The 20,049-nt window shown below is 45.6% G+C and overlaps 1 protein-coding gene across 1 annotated transcript; it reads left to right on the top strand.

The window, feature by feature from the left end:
• Positions 1-505: 505 nt before the first annotated feature.
• Positions 506-20,033, top strand: LOC144933842 (1-aminocyclopropane-1-carboxylate synthase-like protein 1). The gene is made up of 16 exons (XM_078859047.1): positions 506-670; positions 1,417-1,433; positions 2,333-2,557; positions 4,161-4,220; positions 4,807-4,877; positions 5,697-5,766; positions 6,424-6,490; positions 6,880-6,977; positions 8,123-8,200; positions 9,389-9,489; positions 10,750-10,839; positions 11,598-11,643; positions 13,154-13,295; positions 14,038-14,180; positions 14,892-15,045; positions 16,011-20,033. The coding sequence occupies exons 1-16, from the start codon at positions 553-555 to the stop codon at positions 16,247-16,249; spliced, it is 1,719 nt and encodes a 572-aa protein (XP_078715173.1). The 5' UTR covers positions 506-552; the 3' UTR covers positions 16,250-20,033.
• Positions 20,034-20,049: the final 16 nt, after the last annotated feature.

The following is a 20,049-nucleotide window of genomic DNA, read 5'->3' as shown; positions in this document are numbered from 1 at the left end:
GGAGCCTCTGCGATTCGTGTTGAGTTACCCCACCACCACTCACTACCACCACCACTCACTACCACCACCACTCACTACCACCACCACTCACTACCACCACCACTCACTACCACCACCACCCACTACCACCACCACCCCCCACTACCACCACCACCCCCCACTACCACCACCACCCCCCACTACCACCACCACCCCCCACTACCACCACCACCCCCCACTACCACCACCACCACCCACTACCACCACCACCACACGACCACCACCCACCTCTACCACCAACCACCACCCACTACCACCACCCACTACCACCACCACCACCACACGACGACCACCTCCACCGTCGAATCGTCGTTTATGATAGACCTCAACTAAGCGACTCAACCCAGGCTTGTCCCGACAGCGGGGCCAGAGTGTTTGTGTGGTTGATGCGGACAAACACCCCCCCACCACCCCCATCACCACCCCCATCACCACCACTCCCACCACCACTTTCACTGCCGGTCTCCGTTGCGTGGCCGACTCGGAAGCGAATGGCAACTTCACGTCGCGGGGATGATACGTCTGCAGCACGTGCATAGACGCAAGTGCTGCCTTGGTAGTGTCCGCTGCGATGTAGGCATGGCCGTAAGCTGGGGTAGGCGCGAGGGGACTGCTTCACTTCACTGCGTTGGTACTTGAGCGCGACGAAGTGTTGTTGTGGTCACGTGATTTTGTGTACACGTGTGTGTACAGTGCAGGGTGTTTGTGTACACGTGTGTGTACAGTGCAGGGTGTTTGTGTACACGTGTGTGTACAGTGCAGGGTGTTTGTGTACACGTGTTTGTACAGTGCGGGGTGTTTGTGTACACGTGTGTGTACAGTGCAGGGTGTTTGTGTACACGTGTTTGTACAGTGCGGGGTGTTTGTGGGCACGTGTTTCTACAGTGCAGGGTGTTTGTGGACACGTGTTTGTACAGTGCAGGGTGTTTGTGTACACGTGTCTGTACAGTGCAGGATGTTTGTGGACACGTGTCTGTACAGTGCAGGGTGTTTGTGCACACGTGTCTATACAGTACAAGGTGTGTACACGTGTTTAAAGCCGTGTATACGCACAATGTTTACAGGCGTTCATATGCAGTATATATGCGTACAATTCTTTGGCTATTTTCATTGTTTACGTTGGTTGTTTGTACATACGTGTTTATGCACGAGTTGTGTGCTCGCTAACAGCACTTGCCCCTACAGTCTTGTCAAGGCTATACGGGGGATATTCTTATTACCGTACGCTCTCTATGCACACATTTTGTAACCTGCCTGTGTTTACAAATGCTTGTGCGGTTTGTGACATGTGCCAGTGTGCACGTGGTAGTGTAGTGTGCCTGTGCGCGTGTCCTTGTACTTATGTGCCTGTGTGTGTCCGTCCCTCTGATCCTACAGGCAACATCTACAAGCGGGCACGTCCACAGGCATTGGTGCAGCGACACCCAGAGACAGATAAAGCCACAGCCGAAAGGACTGGCTGCATCTGCTTTCCCAGATACAGCTTGTGTTCTCTGCAGTGACTAACATTGCATCCACTAAAAAAAATCCTTATCTCTTGAGTCACCTGGATTGCCATCCATAGCTACATTAGCAGCATCAACCTCATTCACACTTGCATTCACAGAGCCTCATTTGCAGCTTGTACACATTTCCAGAGCTAAATTCGTAAACAAATCCACATCAGCACCCATTCATTTTCACTGCTATACCCACATTCACACGTTTATACCGTGTTGTGCATTCACATCAATAGCTATACCCACATTCACATTGACACCTTCCACAACGTCAATAAATACGCGAAATGTCACACCCAAAATCAAATCCCTAGCTACTCACGTTCACGCTCAAATTCACATCCATAGCTGCGCCCGTACTCACTTACATAGTCACATCATTGGCCACTCTATTCAAATCTCTACATCCATAGCTAAACAAAACATTTTATTCAAAATCACATCTACACCCACAAACACATGCTTCCAAATTCACTCCCATATTCCCACATTGATCTCCATAGACACATTTTCTCCCATACAGCCATTCACACGCACAGTGACATCCGTAGCGGTGCGCACATTCACTTATTCCTACATTCACTTTCACACACACATTAGCATCCACAGAATTGACATTGACACACGCAACACATCCACAACTATACAACACGTTCACTCCCACCTTCTCTTCCGTGGCTGCACCGCATTCACAGTCGCACGCACAGTTACAACCCAGAGCGACATTCACAGTCGCACGCACAGTGACATCCGTCGAGAGCTACTCCCACATTCACTCTCTCCCACACACGCAGCCACAGCTACTGTGGCCGATGGAGCGAGCAGTGCGGGCGGGTGGTGCGGCATCCGCATGCACGCAGCATCATCCATGCGGCAGCAGCAGCAGCGGCACGCGGAGGAGCAGCAGCAGTCTGTTCTTGTCGGAGAGGGGGCACCGGATCATGAGCTACACGGGCATCCTGCAGGATGGCTTCTCCTTGTACTCGGCCAACAAATTCGACGAGGCTCGCAACCCGGAGGTGGGTCCACTCATGCGTCTGATCTGCACGTGTGATGTTGTCGCGTGATCCCGTGCGGTACACATGCATCTATACACGCATTCACACGTGTGTCTACTGCACAGCACTGTTGCCGCGTGCACATGTACGTACACGGATGTACTTATGCAGCAATGCTCTGTGCACATGCATACACGTAAGTACTACGCATAAATGCTGTGTGCACATAGGCACGTGTGTGCTCTGAAGGTTGTGCCTGTGTGCTTCAGTGCAATTGTACACACGATACAATGATGGGTGTGTTTGTATGTATGTACCGGGATGATGTAGCACCGCTTATGCACCTCCATGTACACACACACACACATCTGCATAGGGACATGTTGTTGAGAACGAGCTTAATATTTTTGTAGATGTGTACATGGTCACATTTGTCAGTACAGTATTGAGATGTGTGGTTCTACAAATGTAACAGATATATGTCGGTGCGATGTACATCTATATATATAATAAATAAAAATCTACTGCACCACATAGGCGGCACGCACGCACACAGTATTGCGTACGCACGTTGATAAATATACGTGCGCGTGTCCAGCCACTCCATCTTTGCTACAGGGTTGCCAAGGCGCTGAATGAAATGAAGGAAGATCCATTGGGCGCAGCTATTAAGAGGCGGTCGCGCTTGTGAATGCGGCGTGCATTGTGTGCAGCAGGCGCCCTGTGTGGTTGTGATGAGGGCGAGGAGCGGATTCAATGCAACATCGGCGGCTCGGTGTTTCCTCCCCCCCCCCCCCCCATCGCACGACGTGTTCATCTCTCATCGTCATCGTTGTCGGGTTTATTTCACGCCTTGTGCGGCGAGTGAATATCGGACAGGTCATGTCACCCGCTGCATTTGCTTTCACTCCGCAACGTTTACAGTCAATTTAGGCTTGAAGGAGTGACGGAACCCCGAATGGCTGATGATGGACCAGTCGGTAATGATGATCGCTCGATGAGGATGATGATGATGATGATGAATGAGATTGGACGTTTCGCTGTGTGTGTTGAGTGTGCTTGGTATGTCTGGTCACGTATGCTGGAAGATAACGGGCACAGGCTAACCCATGCGTGTTCCTCTTTGCCCACACAACAATGCCAGCAGAGATGATGGGTTTTACGCTCGATTTCAGATGGAGAGAAGTGGGGGGGGGTGCACCACCGCAGGGAGACACGACCAATGCCGTGGCTTTTTAAACGTCATGGGAATTTACACAATAGCATCCCACCCCGAGGCTTTGCAGTTGTGCAAGTAAATCGTTAAGAGCCCGCAGAAATTGTGTTACGATGATTATTGCTCATTGTAATTAGCGTCGTTATCACGACCACCAGAGTTGGCAGAAGCATTGGTGTCATTTAATTTTGCATAATCTATTCATTAATCGTGGCAAGCGCATTTAGTGTTGGGAAATGCTGTGACTCTAATGGGTTCTTTAAAGATGTATCATGTCCATGCATAGTGGGGTGGGGGGGGTGATGGATAGGTTGAATTGATGATTTTCATACCCAGTTTATGCAGCAGCTCTGTTCGAGATGACGTTCATATATTAATGTTCGTTTGTTGGCGTTTATGTTTCTCTAGGGAATCATTAATTTGGGAACAAGCGAAAACAAGCTGTCTGTGGACTTGATGGCCGCACGGGTAGGCTACCATGCACGCCAACACCTCCATGTAGTATACATGTACGTATATCTAAAACAAACCCACACTTCTGTATATACTCATGAGTCTGTAACAAGCAACAATGACACGTCAAGGCAGATCCAGCAACAAAGTAAAAAAATATATTTTCATGTGAGAGAGCGGAGATCAGTCCTTCGACATGAACAGCAGGATAATGAAATATAAACAGCAATGCAGTTGCTGTTAAACCTTCTGGTCAGCAGAGGAAGTGTCAGCACCTTTATTTAAGAGTCAGTGCATAGACAATGCTTTTTTTGTATTGAAGGGAGTGTGGAGGGAAACTACAGAGCATTGAGACCACAGTGACCATTCGGAGTAGCCACTACTGGACATCTGTAAAAATTACTGGACATCTTTGAAAAAGAGTTCCATAGCTCAACGGATTTCTCCGAGATAAATCAAGATTGTGAGGAGGGAGGCCCTGACATATTTTAAAGAAGCAAGATATTTATAGTCGGATCCCGGTTTTCACGGGAAAGCCGGTGGCCGGGATGAACGACTGGCGCATGACGATGCTGTTGTGTGTTGTTCGCCTCTGGAGCAGCTGGGTCAGCCTGACATGTGCCACGTGGACCCCGTGACGCTGTGCTATGGGGACTGGCGAGGACACGCCTTGTGAGTGATCCCCATCGATCGCGTCCTTAGTTCCTCCCGCAGTCGTACACGGTGCACGGTATCACCATGGCTGGCTGGAGTTCACGTCTGTTAATCCAAGTGTTCATTCCCCCGCCATTTATCTGATTAATTTTCACAACTCAAGGCCACGATTCCATTCAAGCATGGGTTATAATTTTTTTTACCGCACTCGTTTGTATTGTTTCTCATTTAGACAGTTAAGTTCGCCCCGTTGCGTTAAATGCAAAAGGTAAAGGTGCAGCTCTGCAATTGCGTGCTCACGCCGCTGCTGGCGGAAGAGCCTCCACGAGAGGGAGTTCTAGAGAGCCCCCTCTCAAGGGTTTTATTTTGGCCTACTCTTCCACGCAGGATGGATAGAAGCCTTGGAAGAGGTGGAAGTACCTGCATGTTACCCTAACGCATGCGACCTGCCGGTTCACGAAATGTAAACCAAATGTCGCAGCAGGTTGTTCGCATTGAAGCGGAAAAAATTCTCACACATGCACCATTCAGTGCAAGTATCGTAAGCGAACTAATTAATGGTACATGATTTATCGATGCATTATTTAATGCCTAAGAGCTATGCACATAACATTTGAATTAACACGCGTTACGTCTCGTAGCATGATACGTCAAATTAATTTATAGTACACACTAAAATGTGAATTTAAACAACTGGTGTTGTTTTCTTAACTTTTATTTTTAAAAAGAGCTTCGCTTTTATCTATTTATCAAGATCTCATTTGTAATAAATGCTAGTTCATGAGGTGAGTTATGCTGTGCTGTTAACTTATGCTTAAAATATGTTTTTTTTTATAGTTTAAAGAAAGAAATGGCTCGTTTCCTAACTGATTACTGCAAGGCACCCAGGCCCCTTGACTCAGAAAATGTGAGTACTTTGCACAGAACAAGTCGCTGAATAAATTCCTTCTGTTTGCATCATCAACAGTTGTCTGGCCAAGTAATTCCTTATGGCAGTGTGGCCCAGAATAAGTCAAACGGTAGTCCGAATGTTGGGAAAAAGGCAATTTCATATTTTGTGGTTAATTCAAATTTGTTTTGTGACACATGTCCAACAGTGTGATAAAAAAAACATGATATCATAGGCTCTGTTAAGTCTTGTCAAATTATTTGCATGTGTGAGTGTGGGTGTAATGATATTCCTGCAACAAGGTAATGGAAGCTTAGATTTTGATGAAACTTGTAAAATTATACACTTGCACTTCATTCACACTTATGGAGTGCTAGATGTTAAGGCGTGGTATGCGTCGTTACGCCTGCGTGGGTTTTCGCGGTTGTGCTGTACAGGACGCTGATGTTTTTGTCAGGTTGTACCGCGGGTGATTCGGCACGATGGCCAGACATTTCTCTCCATGTGCTATGAGCTTCTTTAGGAACTGGACTCAATCCTGAAGGAGAAGCTCCCAGCACGTGGAGCGAAACATCGGACGTCGTGCCTAACAACACGCGTGACAACACAAAAAGCACAGTGTAATGCTTTGCGAGCGCGTTGTGGTGTTAGCTACTTGCTTTCTGCCCTCCTCAGGTGGTCGTGGTTAATGGCTGCGGTTCCCTCTTCACTGCTCTATCAGCGGTGCTCTGTGACCCTGGAGGTGAGGCGGATGACCAGGGGAGTGACTGAATCTAGATTTGAAGTTTTCGTGACTGCACGGATCCATATTCTTTGGTTTTTTCGGTAAAGTCACGTAGGTGAAAAAAAAATAAAATGAAAATGAAACAACTAAATTAAATCACGACGTTTCGGAAGCAACACAAGCATCCGTCATCAGGTGTGACTGCTCCAGCAAAATGACTGTAGCGTATGAAGAGAGCTATTTATAGACATATACAAACATTTATATAAACACGCATGGTGCTGGCCACCCTGCTCCTCGTTTGCCGTGCCGGTTTTCATAGGCGTTTGCTAACAGCACTTGCCCGAAACAGTAGGTTAAGCCTATACGGGGGGGGGGGTCTTTGTGTTTTGTGTGCCACCATGCAGACGGCATCCTCATCCCCACCCCGTACTACGGCATCATTGATGAAGACATCCGTCACTACTCGGGCGTCCGGACTGTGCACGTGCCCCTGAGCGGCGTGGTGAGGCCATTGAGAGTTCGCGTTATCGTCACCACCACCACCACCATCATGAGCGGCTATTCACAGTTCACTGCTGGATGCAGATTTCTACATCATCATGGATGATATTGGTCACGAAAGCCTACGTGTTAAACCAGTTTTAAAATAAAGCACATTTTTAAAGCCCTCTGATGGATGAAGGCCTCCCAACACCTCTCGATCATGGGGGTTGTTTGACCAAACTTGACGATGCTGATGAGTGCTGGTTGGTCAACCCAGCATTTGGTTGGTTCAGATATCGTTCACCGGTGGTGTTAGCAATGGCCAGGAAGCGAACTCTGGTGACCGGGCTCATGGCGCAGTGCACAAACCACCATATGGTTATTATTGTCCATTAATTATTCTTATTATATTTATACTGACCTTTATTTCTGCAGGAAAACCTCAGTGAGTTGTAAGACTTTTCTTTTTGCAGTGTCATGCTTCTTGTTTAGGTTTCTTTTCTTTAGTCAGGTGAGAATTCAAGAGACCAGGATAGTCTAATCTGTAAGAGTGACCTGGCACATCAGTGAGCAAGTAGGGGGTGATGATTGCTAGATACAATCCCATTTGCGTAATTTTCGGGTAATTTTTGACTTTGGCACATGTAGACCCTGACGCTGCCACACAATAGAATACTTTGCGAGTAACATCAGGGATTCTTGAACATCCGCTTTGATGCAGTCGGCGTATTATTGCCATGATTATTATACTCGGAGTAATCAGGGCGGCCACTGGATTCGAACCGTGAACCTCTGCAGCAAGTGGGTGTACATGCTTCACTTAGATCATCTCTCCATCCTTGGTCATGCATTGGGATGTTTGGCCAATAAGTATTTGACACGTGGCAAGAATGTGAAGTACCCAGAGAAAACCCCCACAATTACAAGGGGATAACCAAGGCGTGCACAGAAGGATTCCAGAATCCATTCTGTATTGCCATCTCGTGGTGACCGCACAGCCTGGCGAGTTTGGGAGTTTCCAAATTCAGGCGATCCACAAATCCGTCCTTTCAGAGTGATGGATCGCTGGAATGCGTCACCATTTCGGAAGATGGAGGGTAAGTGCCAGCTGATCTGTAAAATATAAAAAAGAATAACCGCAATTATAATCTTTCTCTTTCGCAGCCGTCTGAAGATGAGACTCATCCCTTCCAGCTCACGGTGCCAAAACTCGAGACTGCTTTGGAAGCTGCTAAAAAGGAGGTCAGTGCCACATAAACCTCAACCATTGGTTCTGACTGCGTTCAGCTCCTGCTACCTGATTGTCCTCGTCTTTGCCCAACCACCACGTCCACATTGTTAACTCTTTCCCGTTCCGAGACGTCTGAAAGTGGCAGGGTGAGGTCCCCTTCACCGCTGAATCTCTGAACTTGCAAGCGGTTGGCGTTCATTTTATTCAGCGGCATAGCCTCATTGTTCTTAAAGACATTGTACTCACCACAGAGAATTGTAGCAACACGACCGCATTCTATGACAGCTGGCGCCCTCCCGCATGGCCTTGTGGGAGCCTCGGTACCGATAAAGTTGTTTTAATTTTCGTCCACGTACATCATGGCTATCTGTGCTTCCCCCCCCCCGTATAGCAAGATCGTAACAGAGCAGCCATATTAGGCTTGAGCGCTGGGGACATGGAATGGTGGGCGCTGGGTTGATGAGCCACGGAGAGAGTGATAAAGCAATAGTTGTGCAATTCACAGAAACGAGCCTGCAGCGACACGCAGGGGCTGTGTGGCGCTGGTAAGGTTGCCGTGGTATGGTGATATTACAATTTATCTCGTATTATATAAGATCCATGATAATTATATGCGCTTTGCAAAACATAACATCGTGTTTATTCATATTTTCTTGACATAACCAACACATGTTGACAGTTCCCAATAGCTTATTACCTAAATTTACACTTTTCAAAAATGTGTTTGGAGTTATTGACGGCATGGTGGTTCTATCATAATGCAAGGGTGGAAAAGCAGCGTGTGTTTAGTTTGTTGTCCTTCCCCGCACCTCCGATTAGCACGGTTGGTTACGTACAGTGTGAAAGAAGTTAAACATACGTACATACAAGAGCCTGACGGCCCCTTTCTGACATCACCACTCCGCTTAATGTTATAAAAAATGGCATAAACTGGCTTAAGTACAATTAATTGAGAGTTGAAACCGCCTGTCTTGAGTCCTCACTCATTGCTCTCCCATCCCATGGTTTTATTTGTCCAATTAGGCTATTACTGTATCAGTTTCAAGCAAAGTCTCGTGAAGGGTCAGCACATTTAGACGTACAAGTTGAACTTGTGTCTTATTAACGAAACGAGGCTGTATCGGCAGACGGGGAATGCGTGGCGGCTGGGACCGTGTTGGTAAATAACGGCCGTGTTTCTCTTGTCACTTGCCCTGCAGGGCATGCGCATCAGGGCAGTTATTCTCATCAACCCCAACAACCCCCTGGGCGACATCTACCCAGCCGACGCTCTGCTCAGTTATCTGGAGTTTGCCAAGAGGTGCGTTCTGTTCACTCGTCTCTTTTTTGTTTGTTTACAGGGGGCCGCAAGTGTTTGCCAAGATGCGGCTGTTTGGCTCGGCTCGTTTGGCTGCGCCGTGTTCCGAATGGGTCTCGTAAAACTCTATAATGGGCATCGGCATGTGCATTGTGATCGCAAATGTTATTTTGATGATTTTATACTCCTTGGCACGACTAGGGTCGGGCTGGGGATTGGGTGATTGATTGTGCATGACATTGGGGGGGGGGGGTGGACTCTTACTGTTGGAGAGCGTGAACTTGCTGCAGACTCTGCGGGTTTTTTTTTTTTCCCCCATGGGTTGGCTCTCTGTGTTTGAGTTACTTATTGGACTCGTTTCAGATAACTCCATACTTGCCGCTGTGACCCACTGTGAGAACAATATTGCTTTAATGTAAAAAAAATACACTTCTAAAAACAATGTGTGTTCATATACAGCCACTTCTGGATGAGGGCCTCCTCACACCGTGCGGGTGATGGGGGATATTTGATTATATTTCACAATGCCGGTTAGTGCGTGTTGGCAAAGATGGAGGGGCATAGATGTTGGGGCATAGTATAGTACAAAATGTAAATTTTGATTTAAAGCTTTCATGACTGCAGGGATTCATATTCTTGGTTCTTTCTAATATAAGTATTAATATTATTTTATTTTTTCCCTTCTACGTGACTTTACCGAAAGAACCCAGAATATGTACAAAATGTAGTTTGCTAAATGTATCCCTGTTTACAACGTAGCCCTGCAGCAGCCTACAAAACACCCGTTTTATAATAACGACTGTGTTTATATTCCGCCATTCACGCAAGCTGCATCTCACGACGCTGCACAATCTGCAGCACACGGAGGTGCATATAGATTTCGATGTTTTCAGCCAATGAATGAGGGTTTTTATTCGTGTTCTATATTTAATGGTACGGTGGTCGCCTATCGGAGCACTCTCCAGGGTGAACGCCGCTTTGCTTCCTAGAGATCTCACGACATCGATCGCATTCCAGCCGATCGCTTATTGCCTCTTGTTCAAGGTAACGGTGTAGCCCTGAAATGATTTACTCACACCAGCGCTGGCGGACATGGGCTAGGCCTAGGCTAAGTGTGCGGGCACCACACTAAACCCCCCACCGCACGGGCCCTGCCGAACGACTGACTGCGGTGTCGCCATTTTATACCCGCTGGGTGGACTAAAATATGAAGGTACTGCTAAATATTCCAGCGTTGAACTGAGCGCTCACGTGCTGTTGCAGACACGAGCTGCATGTGATCATGGATGAGATATACATGCTCACCATCTTCATCAAGGGACCCAAGTTCACAAGTGTCCTCAGCTTTGACCGGTTTGTGCCCATGTTGGCTTTGTGATATTTTCTCCGTGTGCAACACAATGCGGCTTTGTTTATGTAATGTGGCAGTTGCTATATCATACAGATGTATCTCCAGATTCTGCAGTCATAACAGGGCAGTGTATTTGTGGGTGTTACAAGGAACAAGTAGCTTTAAACATGGAATATAATCAGGCAATTGAATAACAAATGCAATGTAAATTATAAATGAATTAAATGGGTGAAGTCAATGAAGGTTTTTCTGTCATACATAGGGAACAAGACGGCCCATTTAACAAATTGTAGATACTGGGGACAGCTTATTCCATGCTATTAGAGCAGCAGAAGAAACCTCCTTACGTAAAAAAATTCTATTTTTGAAAATTATCATTACCTTTGTGTATCCAGAAAAGCTTCACCGAGTCTCATTGAGGAGGGTCCTGCTAAGTCTTCACAGTAATTAATGCCGAGGTGGAGAAAATAAACGGTGTTTTCTAGCATTGAGAGGGCAGGCAAGGGTGAGAGGAAGTGATCTCACAGTGGTCAGTTTGAGGTCACAGAAGTATGCCGCGTGTGGGTTTTAATATTTTGTAATCGTTGTACGGTGGACTTGGAGCCCAGTGAATGCACCTGATGGTACATGGTACCCTGGTGCCTGTTATGAGTTAAAGTGAGTAGCCCAGCGGCGGGGGACACACACGACATAAACGCAAAAGTTTGACCAAGGCGTCGCCACAGTGTCATTGACTCCTTTTGTCGTCTGTTTGTGAAAGTCTTCCTGACCCGGACCGCACGCACGTGATGTGGAGCCTCAGCAAGGTAAATCTTACGTTTGTTTAATCTTGCGTAACACTTGTACAGCCCTAATGGTGATGGTAATGATTATACTGGTAGGAACGAAGTGGACCAGACCACCAATAGATTAATGTGTCCGTCCGTCCGTCCGTGTATCAACATCGCCCCCTACTGCAAACACTTGGCATGACCCTGTCCGACAAGTTGGCCGCCCGCTCCCCCTGCGATCTGTGAATTAAACAAGATGGCCGTCGCTTCCGGCGTATCACGGCAAAACTTTAAACTTCGCTTCAAAATTACTTTACTGAAACGCAGCACGTTTATTTAAAAAAATACTTTACTGAAACGCAGCACGTTTTTTTAACACAGAGACAAGAAACATTTATTAACACAGAGACGAGATACATTTAATCGCCTTATTTGTGTACGAAAAGCACGGCGCGAGGCCTAGTGCGGCAGGCTTCGCGAGGCCTAGTGCGGCAGGCTTCGCGAGGCCTAGTGCAGAAGGTGGTGGTGGGGGGTGGTGGGGTGGTGGTGGTGGGGGGTGGTGGTGGGGGGTGGTGGTGGGGGGTGGTGGTGGGGGGTGGTGAGGGCTGGTGGGAGGGGTGGTGTTGAGGGTGGTGTTGGGGGGTCTTTAAATCTCACAGCGTGTCTTGTCAAAACAAACACTTTTAATTAACGTTACACTAGAATACAGTAATTTTCTTTAACTCCTCTATACCCGGTCGATATCCCTGTACCGGTACTAAGTATTAATCCTACCAGCCCACCCCGCAGGGTCCTGTTATTTTGATGTAGTTACCTTAATACTCGGGGCCTCTCCGAGCACTAATAACATGTTAAAAGCCAAATTCAGTTTCCATGACAATGATAACCATTAGAATTGCCACCAGTTTCAAACAATACACAACACTGTAAAAAGCAAACAGTATTTGTGTATTATGCAACAGAAAATATATATTTCCTGAAGAAGTGCATTGTGGTCCTCTTGGCTTAGGTCACCATTACAATATATTTGAACAAATGTGACCAACTGACAGCAGCATGTTTGCTCTGGTTTATTTTTATGGTGATCTCAGGCAAGAAGAACACAATGCACTTCAGAAAATGCTGATGTTTTCTGCATAATGAACAAAGGCTGTGTACTTTTCACACACATCTGCGTGTTGTTTAAACCTTATGGTTTACAGCCCGCACTATTATTCTGTCATGATGGGTGTTTCTCGTCATTCACAGAATTGATGAGAGTTGCCACCTCTGAGAATATCAGACAATAACAGAAGAGTGGAAAACTGCGTGTAATTGCATTGTCTCAAGTAATGTATTTTAATCGCGCAACTGACAAACACTGCAACTTTTAATGTACCGGGAAGACTTACAGACTTCGGTATATATGTATATGTTGAACTTTCGCACGATACGTAGCAAACTGCTATTCGGAGGTGCGGTAAAAGGACAAAAAACGAAACACAAAAAGCGATTCTTGTGGAACGCGTGCTCTGTGTGACCACACTTTTTGCCCCGCGCGTGAAAGGACTTTGCCGCATCAGGGCTGCGTGTGGGCGTGCTCTACACGGAGAATCGCGACGTGATCCGTGCCCTGGGCAAGGTGGCATACGTGCATGGCGTGCCGGGTCCGCTGCAGTACTCCGTGTCGCAGATTCTCAGGGACCGAGGTGACCACGGCCATCAGAGTTAACCACCCCGACGGCTGTCACATTCACACACCCCTAAGACGCTGTAACGAAGCAGCTAAGAACAATTTTGTCATGGTTTAGGTTTTAGAAAATGTATTTTGTCGTTATTGTTGCATTTTCATAAATATAATTTCATGCATTTTATTTACTTAGAAGCCAGGATCGAGACAGTTCATCATTACCGTCATATATCTGGGTCAATAAAACGACTCACAATCTGATGTATTTACATCATTTGTTTAGAGGACACTGGTGCTGCGCCCATTGGGGACACGAATGTCCACTGAGGCTCAGGGAAGTCAGTAGAGATGATAATAATTACTTATTTACTTAGGATAACCGCACTCAGTTTTTAGACTCTTCTTTTTTGGAGGGCCCTGCATTTGGATGTTTCGTCAAAACCAATTACGTACATGTATGTATGCATTTCTCTTTGGGAAGAAACGGGAGAAACCAGAGGGGACCCATGCCTATCAGGGGGGCGAACATATAACCACCGAAATGTACTTGAGTCAGAAGTCAAACCCAGGCTCTTCTTGCTGTGAGGCACTGGTTAAACCACTGTGCCACCCTGCCACCAACACCCAGCCATCAATCGAGCAGTGGAACACGTGGGCTTTGTTGAAATGGGTGAGACTCATGTACCTCGAATGGATGAATAAACGAATGAATGAATAAATGAATAAAATAATGGATGCCTTACTCCCGCGTGCATCCGCAGAGTGGATTGACCGCGTGTTCCTGCCCACGAATCACGAGCGCCTGCGGAAGGCCCACCGCTACATGACGGACCGCCTGCGAGCCATGGGGGTGCCATATCTGGACCGAGCGTCGGGTCTCTACGTCTGGGCCGATTTCCGGCAGGTAAAGCGCTGCTCAGTGGGCACTTTTTTTTAATATATATTTAAAAAAAGAAAAGGTGGAAAATAATAAAAGTGCGCTTGACCCAATGTTGAGTGTATGTTGAACTTCTTTCGCACCGTATGTAGCCAACCGTGCTAATTGTTGGTGCGGGAGAAGTACAACAAGCTAAGCACAACATATTCTGAGTGTGCTATCTTCTTCTTCCCTATGGGATTTGACAAGAAACTGACAAAACGGTAAATGTAAAGTTTGGTGATCCATTGGATGGCACCAGGAGTTTCTTGATGCATAGCGTTCATACCTTCTGTATGAAGTGTATAATGGGCAGTCGTCAGTTACGAGAGACTAACAGATCGTACTTCATCACATTCATAATTGGGTGACTTATTAAGTCTTCATGTGTGCCTGCCGTGCGTTGTCTTCTATGCCGGCTGAAACCAGCGTGTTCCTGCGTCGGGTTTTCAGCGAATTCTTTGTTCGGAACATCACGGGCCATCCAGCTTTCACGCCCCCCGTTCGCTGACGTCCTTCTTGGCAATATTTTGCTATGATTATTAAATGATTCAATAAGAAATAAATGAGCGCTTTAATAAATTAAAATCATGTTATTTGCACCATCGATATATGAATGTTTAAGTTATTTTGCTCGAGGCGATGGCACAAACATGCTCTTTTTTTCTGTGCCCGTTTTTTCCCGCGGGCCCACCCCAGTTCCTGCAAAGTGACACGTTCGAGGCAGAGAAGGATATGTGGATTGCTCTGATCAAGTCCAAAGTGCTCATCAGCCCGGGACAGGCGTTCTACTGCCCCGAGCCCGGCTGGGTGCGCCTCGTTTTTGCCGAGTCCATGACTCGACTCAAGCTCGGTGAGCACAGCTCCTATCCAACACTGCGTCAGCAACCACAATACCAACGCACGCCATTCGCCACTAAGTGATGGTGACGTCACCACGGCGCCTGTGCCAGGCCAGGTGCACTCTCAGGCCACGTGTCAAAGGCTCGCTGACGGGAGGTCACGGACGGAACAGGAGACGACTGTCAGCAACACTATACAGGAACTCCTCTACTTATGAGCGAGTTAGGTTCCAGAAGTTCCTGGGCATCCCCTAGGTCGACTCAGCCTCAAATGAGTACCTGGTGTGGTATGTAAACATCGCTACTCGGGAGAAAAGAGGCAGCCAGGCAGAGTGCTGGCCACCTACCCTGTTGTAGTCCGTGTCAGCCTTCATAGATGTTGGCTAACAGCACTTGCCCCCACAGTCTGTTACGGCGAAACGGGAGATCTTCGCCTTTGGGGTGCCGTGATGCAGTAATCAGGGTTTGATTCTTGCCTTGAGTAGCAAATCCTTCGCCTTATTAAACATGTAGCTATCGCAGTTAGGAAATCCTATTCAGGCAACATGTGCTATGTGATTTAAAGCTTTCGTGACTGCAGGGATTCATCTTCTTGGTTCTTTCGGTAAAGTCACGTAGAAGGGAAATAATAAAATAAAAATATATATGTTTTATTTTTATTATTTTATTATTTCCCTTCTACGTGACTTTACCGAAAGAACCAAGAAGATGTGCTATGTGACCATAATAGGTGGTAACTAACAGCACTTCTTCCCTGCTTTGGCTGCCACTCCGCCGTGAAATGGAGCAATGCAATCAGCTGGTGCGCATAAGTCGCTTGGGTTGATACATTGTAAGATCGAGAGATGGCGACTGCTTGGGGAGCTTTTCATCCAACAGTGACTTGATCATTGCCTGATGATGACCAGCACTAATCTCTACAGTCCATATGGCTAAATGAGGATCTGCGTCTTGGTGTGTGTTTGTGTGCATGCAGGTATGGATAGGCTGGAAAGTGCTTTACCAAAGCTCAAGTTGCTTACCAACTCTGCCCAAACATCGAAAGGCGACCAACCAAACCCCTCAGCCCTGCCCTCCGACTCCCTGGAGGACCTGATTGGTCTGTTGCGGAAGCAGATCCACTCGTCTGATTGGCTGGAGCAGAACAAGGCGGAGCACTTTGCCGAGAGCAACCCGGAGGTTTACGAGAGCTTCCAGCAGCTGCTCAAGAAGTGATGACGTGGGGCTTCTGGATCAATTCTAGTAGAGCTCATTTAGACACCTTGGCTTCGTCGAAGATGGTCCAATGCTAATTTTAAAGGGAGGATTTCAGAGAGAGTGTTCAGGGTGGGTTCACAATCTGAAATCTATTTCGTTTCTTGAGATCTCTGTGTCGGTGACTTGGTTACCATGTTGAGGTAATAAACCAGCACATTCTGAGGTTCTGGGGTAGAGCAATACATGAAAACAATAATTTGATGTCCCTACCACCCCCCCACTGCTGCAATGTGGCTGCAATTCTGTCACAGGCCCGGGCTGAACGTGACCATAAATATTGTGGCTATACATTTGGAATAGGCTTACATTTTGCTCATGGTTAACTGTAAACAGTTGTTAGATTTAGAAACATTGTTTTATGTTAACCTGGTGCAAATTCACTAGAATGGGCAGGGTGGATTTTTGTTGTACCCTGCATTGCATCTTTTTTTAGCCGAGTCTGGCTGAGTCCAGAGCCCAAAGTAAAAAATAAATAAATGACACCTGTTTCATCCTGGTTATCACCAATATATATTAAAACGACTCGGTAGAATTATATTAGCAGTGTACTATTTTCACTCAATACTTGCCAACAGTCATTTCAGGTTGCCCGGAAGCTGTTCGTAGCCAAATTTGCCACGTGTGTTGTGTTTATACTGATGCCTTCTCGATGGCAGAGATTATTTGCTTGAAGTCGGTGCATATACTTATTAGTTTATTTTGATTTCAATACATCATGTGAATATCAAAATGTCCCATTTAGATGGGTTAGCCTACTAATACAGTCACATGTCCAGCTATGGTTCTGAGGTATCCATAATCACAACTGCCTGGCCCATCGAGGCACACAGGTATGTAATATTTAAAATAAATGTTTAAGCCCACAATAGATGATACAGAGCAAACATTTCAATCGATTTAAAGCTTTCGTGACTGCTGGGATTAATATTCTTGGTTCTTTCGGTAAAGTCACGTAGAAGGGAAATAATAAAATAATAAAATATAAAACAAGAAAAAGATTATTGTTTTATATTTTAGAAAACAAGAAGAAAGATTATTGACTTTACCGAAAGAACCAAGAATATATAAATCGATGTTTTTCATTTGTGTCTCAGAATGGATTCACATGACCCCTGCAGCTACGAGTTGCAGCCTTGACCATTGTTAACAAAAATCTATTCTTGACTTGTGACTCTAACTTGTGACTCTAACTTGTGACAGTTCATCTATACAGTAGCACCTCTGGTCACGAACGCTTCTGACCACGACCAAATCGGGTTCCGACCAAAAAATTCACAAAATGTTTGAATCTGGTCACGAACACAAACTCGGGTGGCAATCAAACACGGCCGCGGCCGATTTCCCCTTCCGCGCCATTTTTTTTTGTAAGCGACAAATTTCCTGTTGTTTGTTTACAAACAACACAAAGCGTAACAGTTATGTATATAACTTTTGTTATATAAAATTCCTAGTAAGATATTAATTTTGTGAGTGTAGTCATACCCCTCCCCCCTCATTCAAGCCGTAATTTAGAGAGCGAAAGCGCTGAGTACGTAAATCGCTAACATAAGAACCCGTTAATCTCTTCATGCATCATTCATACGATGATGGGGTGAAGTAAACGTTCATACGATATTACGGTGAATGCTTCCAAAAACAATACTGTACCCAAATATTACTGTTAACTTCCTTTCAATAGAAACATGAATTGCTCATACGAATATTCTCTCTCTCTCAGAATCGACCGACTGATGTAGCAGACGAAACAATCCTCTTGTTGAACGATTCTAAACCTTGACGCGGCAATGTTAGTTTTCGCAGTGTTATTCAATGTTTTTACATTTAGTTTACTATTACACTATGAATTCTATGGCATAATTAACTATTTTTGTGCTTAAAAATATTTTTAAAACTATTTATATACAGTTCGTAGGAGTCTGGAACGGATTAATCGTATTTACATACAATCCAATGGGGAAATTAGGTTCGAGTCACGACCAAATCAGTTTGCGACCAAAGTTATGGAACGAATTATGGTCGTGACCAGAGGTTCTACTGTATCTGTAGACACGTGCAATTCATAACATTTGGCCAAATATGAAGAGAGCTTTACTCTTGAAACGGCTTTAGCGCAAAATACTTATGGAGTTCTCTATTTCCATCCTGAGCGTCCTTTATTGTTAGACACTACATTGTGAATTGCTGGGCATTCATAATCACCTTCACCAGTCATTATTCGGAGCCTGAAACAGCGTTTAGGCTGATGCTGCTGCTATTTCTGCAGTCGCGTCATTTTTAAATTGATATTCTGACTCCTGGTCCTGTTGTTTCTTGCAACGGCTTTACTTAGATTAGTTCGTGCTACCATATATGCGGAGTGAATTTGGACGAAAAGGTGCCAAACATGAGATTAAACACGTGGAGTCCCGATGTGCACCCAGGTGGAATGGAATAATATTTTGTATTTGCATTTGGCAACGATGTCCAGTCAGACTTCACCATGGCTATTGTTACAATCAGACTTACAATGGGTTCTTCACACTAAGGTGGTCGGGGGCCAGAGTAAAGAAAATTATATTAAGATTTGCTGTAAATCTGGCAGGTATGATAGTCGTATGATCATAAACATCGTCGGAGAAAAGGGATCTTAAGTCAAAGTAAATTGGGGGTACCACGGTGAGAGTGTAACTGTTGTGGGAGTGGTTGCTAGGGATGATGTCATCACTCCCACGACTGACAGATGTGTACGCACCTCCGATTATCACAGTTGGCTACATACGGTGCGAAAGAAGTTCAACTTACATACCAATCACATGTCAGAAAGACATGTGAGCATCCAGGCGTTTTACGCCAGCCTGCAGCCAAGGTATTTGATTAATGTTGCTGATATGAATGATTAAAATAATTGTTGCTAGATATTACAATTTTCATAATGATCAGTTATGATTGACTTACAAGTCGTCCTGACCACTCGTTGACTCGGATTTACACGAATCTTATCGTAAACTGAACGTTCGACACTTACAAAGTGATGTTATCGTCTACTCTGGCCCCAGAACATTCAACTATGAGGGAGTGCTGCTGGCCAGTTCTTCGGGGTACACGTTAGTATACTGATCGTCACCTGCGCGATGATTGACAGTTGCCATGCGATGAGCTTGATGACATTTGTTTTGCTCCGACAGCAAGTCAGAGGAAATTGAACGAGGGATGATGCTATGGTTCGTGGTGGTCGTTTCCTTGCGGCGTGTTTTTCGTTGTGAGTTTTGTGACACTTGAATGGTATTATTGCCAATGTGTTTCCACCATTGTTCGTTGTCTTTGTGGATGTGTCCTTAACCCCAGTGTCGTTGCAGTACTTGAATATATTCCTGACATTGGTATTTTCAACATTGACATTCCAATATAACTGTTTAATGTTTGTCCCTTTCGGGGTTGCGGGATGTGTGCGTGCTGTTTGCTCGTCATGTGCCATTTCTCTTGGGAGTGTTGTTGAATGAGATTTTTCGTGAATCTACATGAATAATATGAAAACCAACCCATCTAAATGTAAGGTGTTCTGTATGCAAAATTGTCTTTTAAAAGGCCAGTAGTTTATTTGAACAATTATATTTTATTTTTAAATAACGGTGTATGATGGTGATTTTCACATTTCAAAGCAAAATGGTTTTACCAGTCTGAGATCGCTGGAGTGTGCGTATAGTGTACGTGTTATTATTACATGCATCGTCTTGATTAAAGCACATTGTCTTGTGATATTCAATCTGTTTTGAAGCTCA

Source organism: Lampetra fluviatilis, chromosome 8, assembly GCF_964198595.1.
Source record: "Lampetra fluviatilis chromosome 8, kcLamFluv1.1, whole genome shotgun sequence".
Classification (NCBI taxonomy): Eukaryota; Metazoa; Chordata; class Hyperoartia; order Petromyzontiformes; family Petromyzontidae; genus Lampetra; species Lampetra fluviatilis.
Note: the sequence above shows the minus strand (reverse complement) of the source record. Positions and strands in the feature narration are given on the sequence as shown.

Excerpts from the sequence above, each read along its gene's own strand:
- LOC144933842 (XM_078859047.1), top strand. The coding sequence starts at position 553 with ATGATACGTCTGCAGCACGTGCATAGACGCAAGTGCTGCCTTGGTAGT. Across the intron at positions 4,878-5,696 it reads GACTGGCGAGGACACGCCTT|TTTAAAGAAAGAAATGGCTC; the intron begins GTGAGTGATCCC and ends TTTTTTTTATAG. Across the intron at positions 14,181-14,891 it reads TCTGGGCCGATTTCCGGCAG|TTCCTGCAAAGTGACACGTT; the intron begins GTAAAGCGCTGC and ends GGCCCACCCCAG.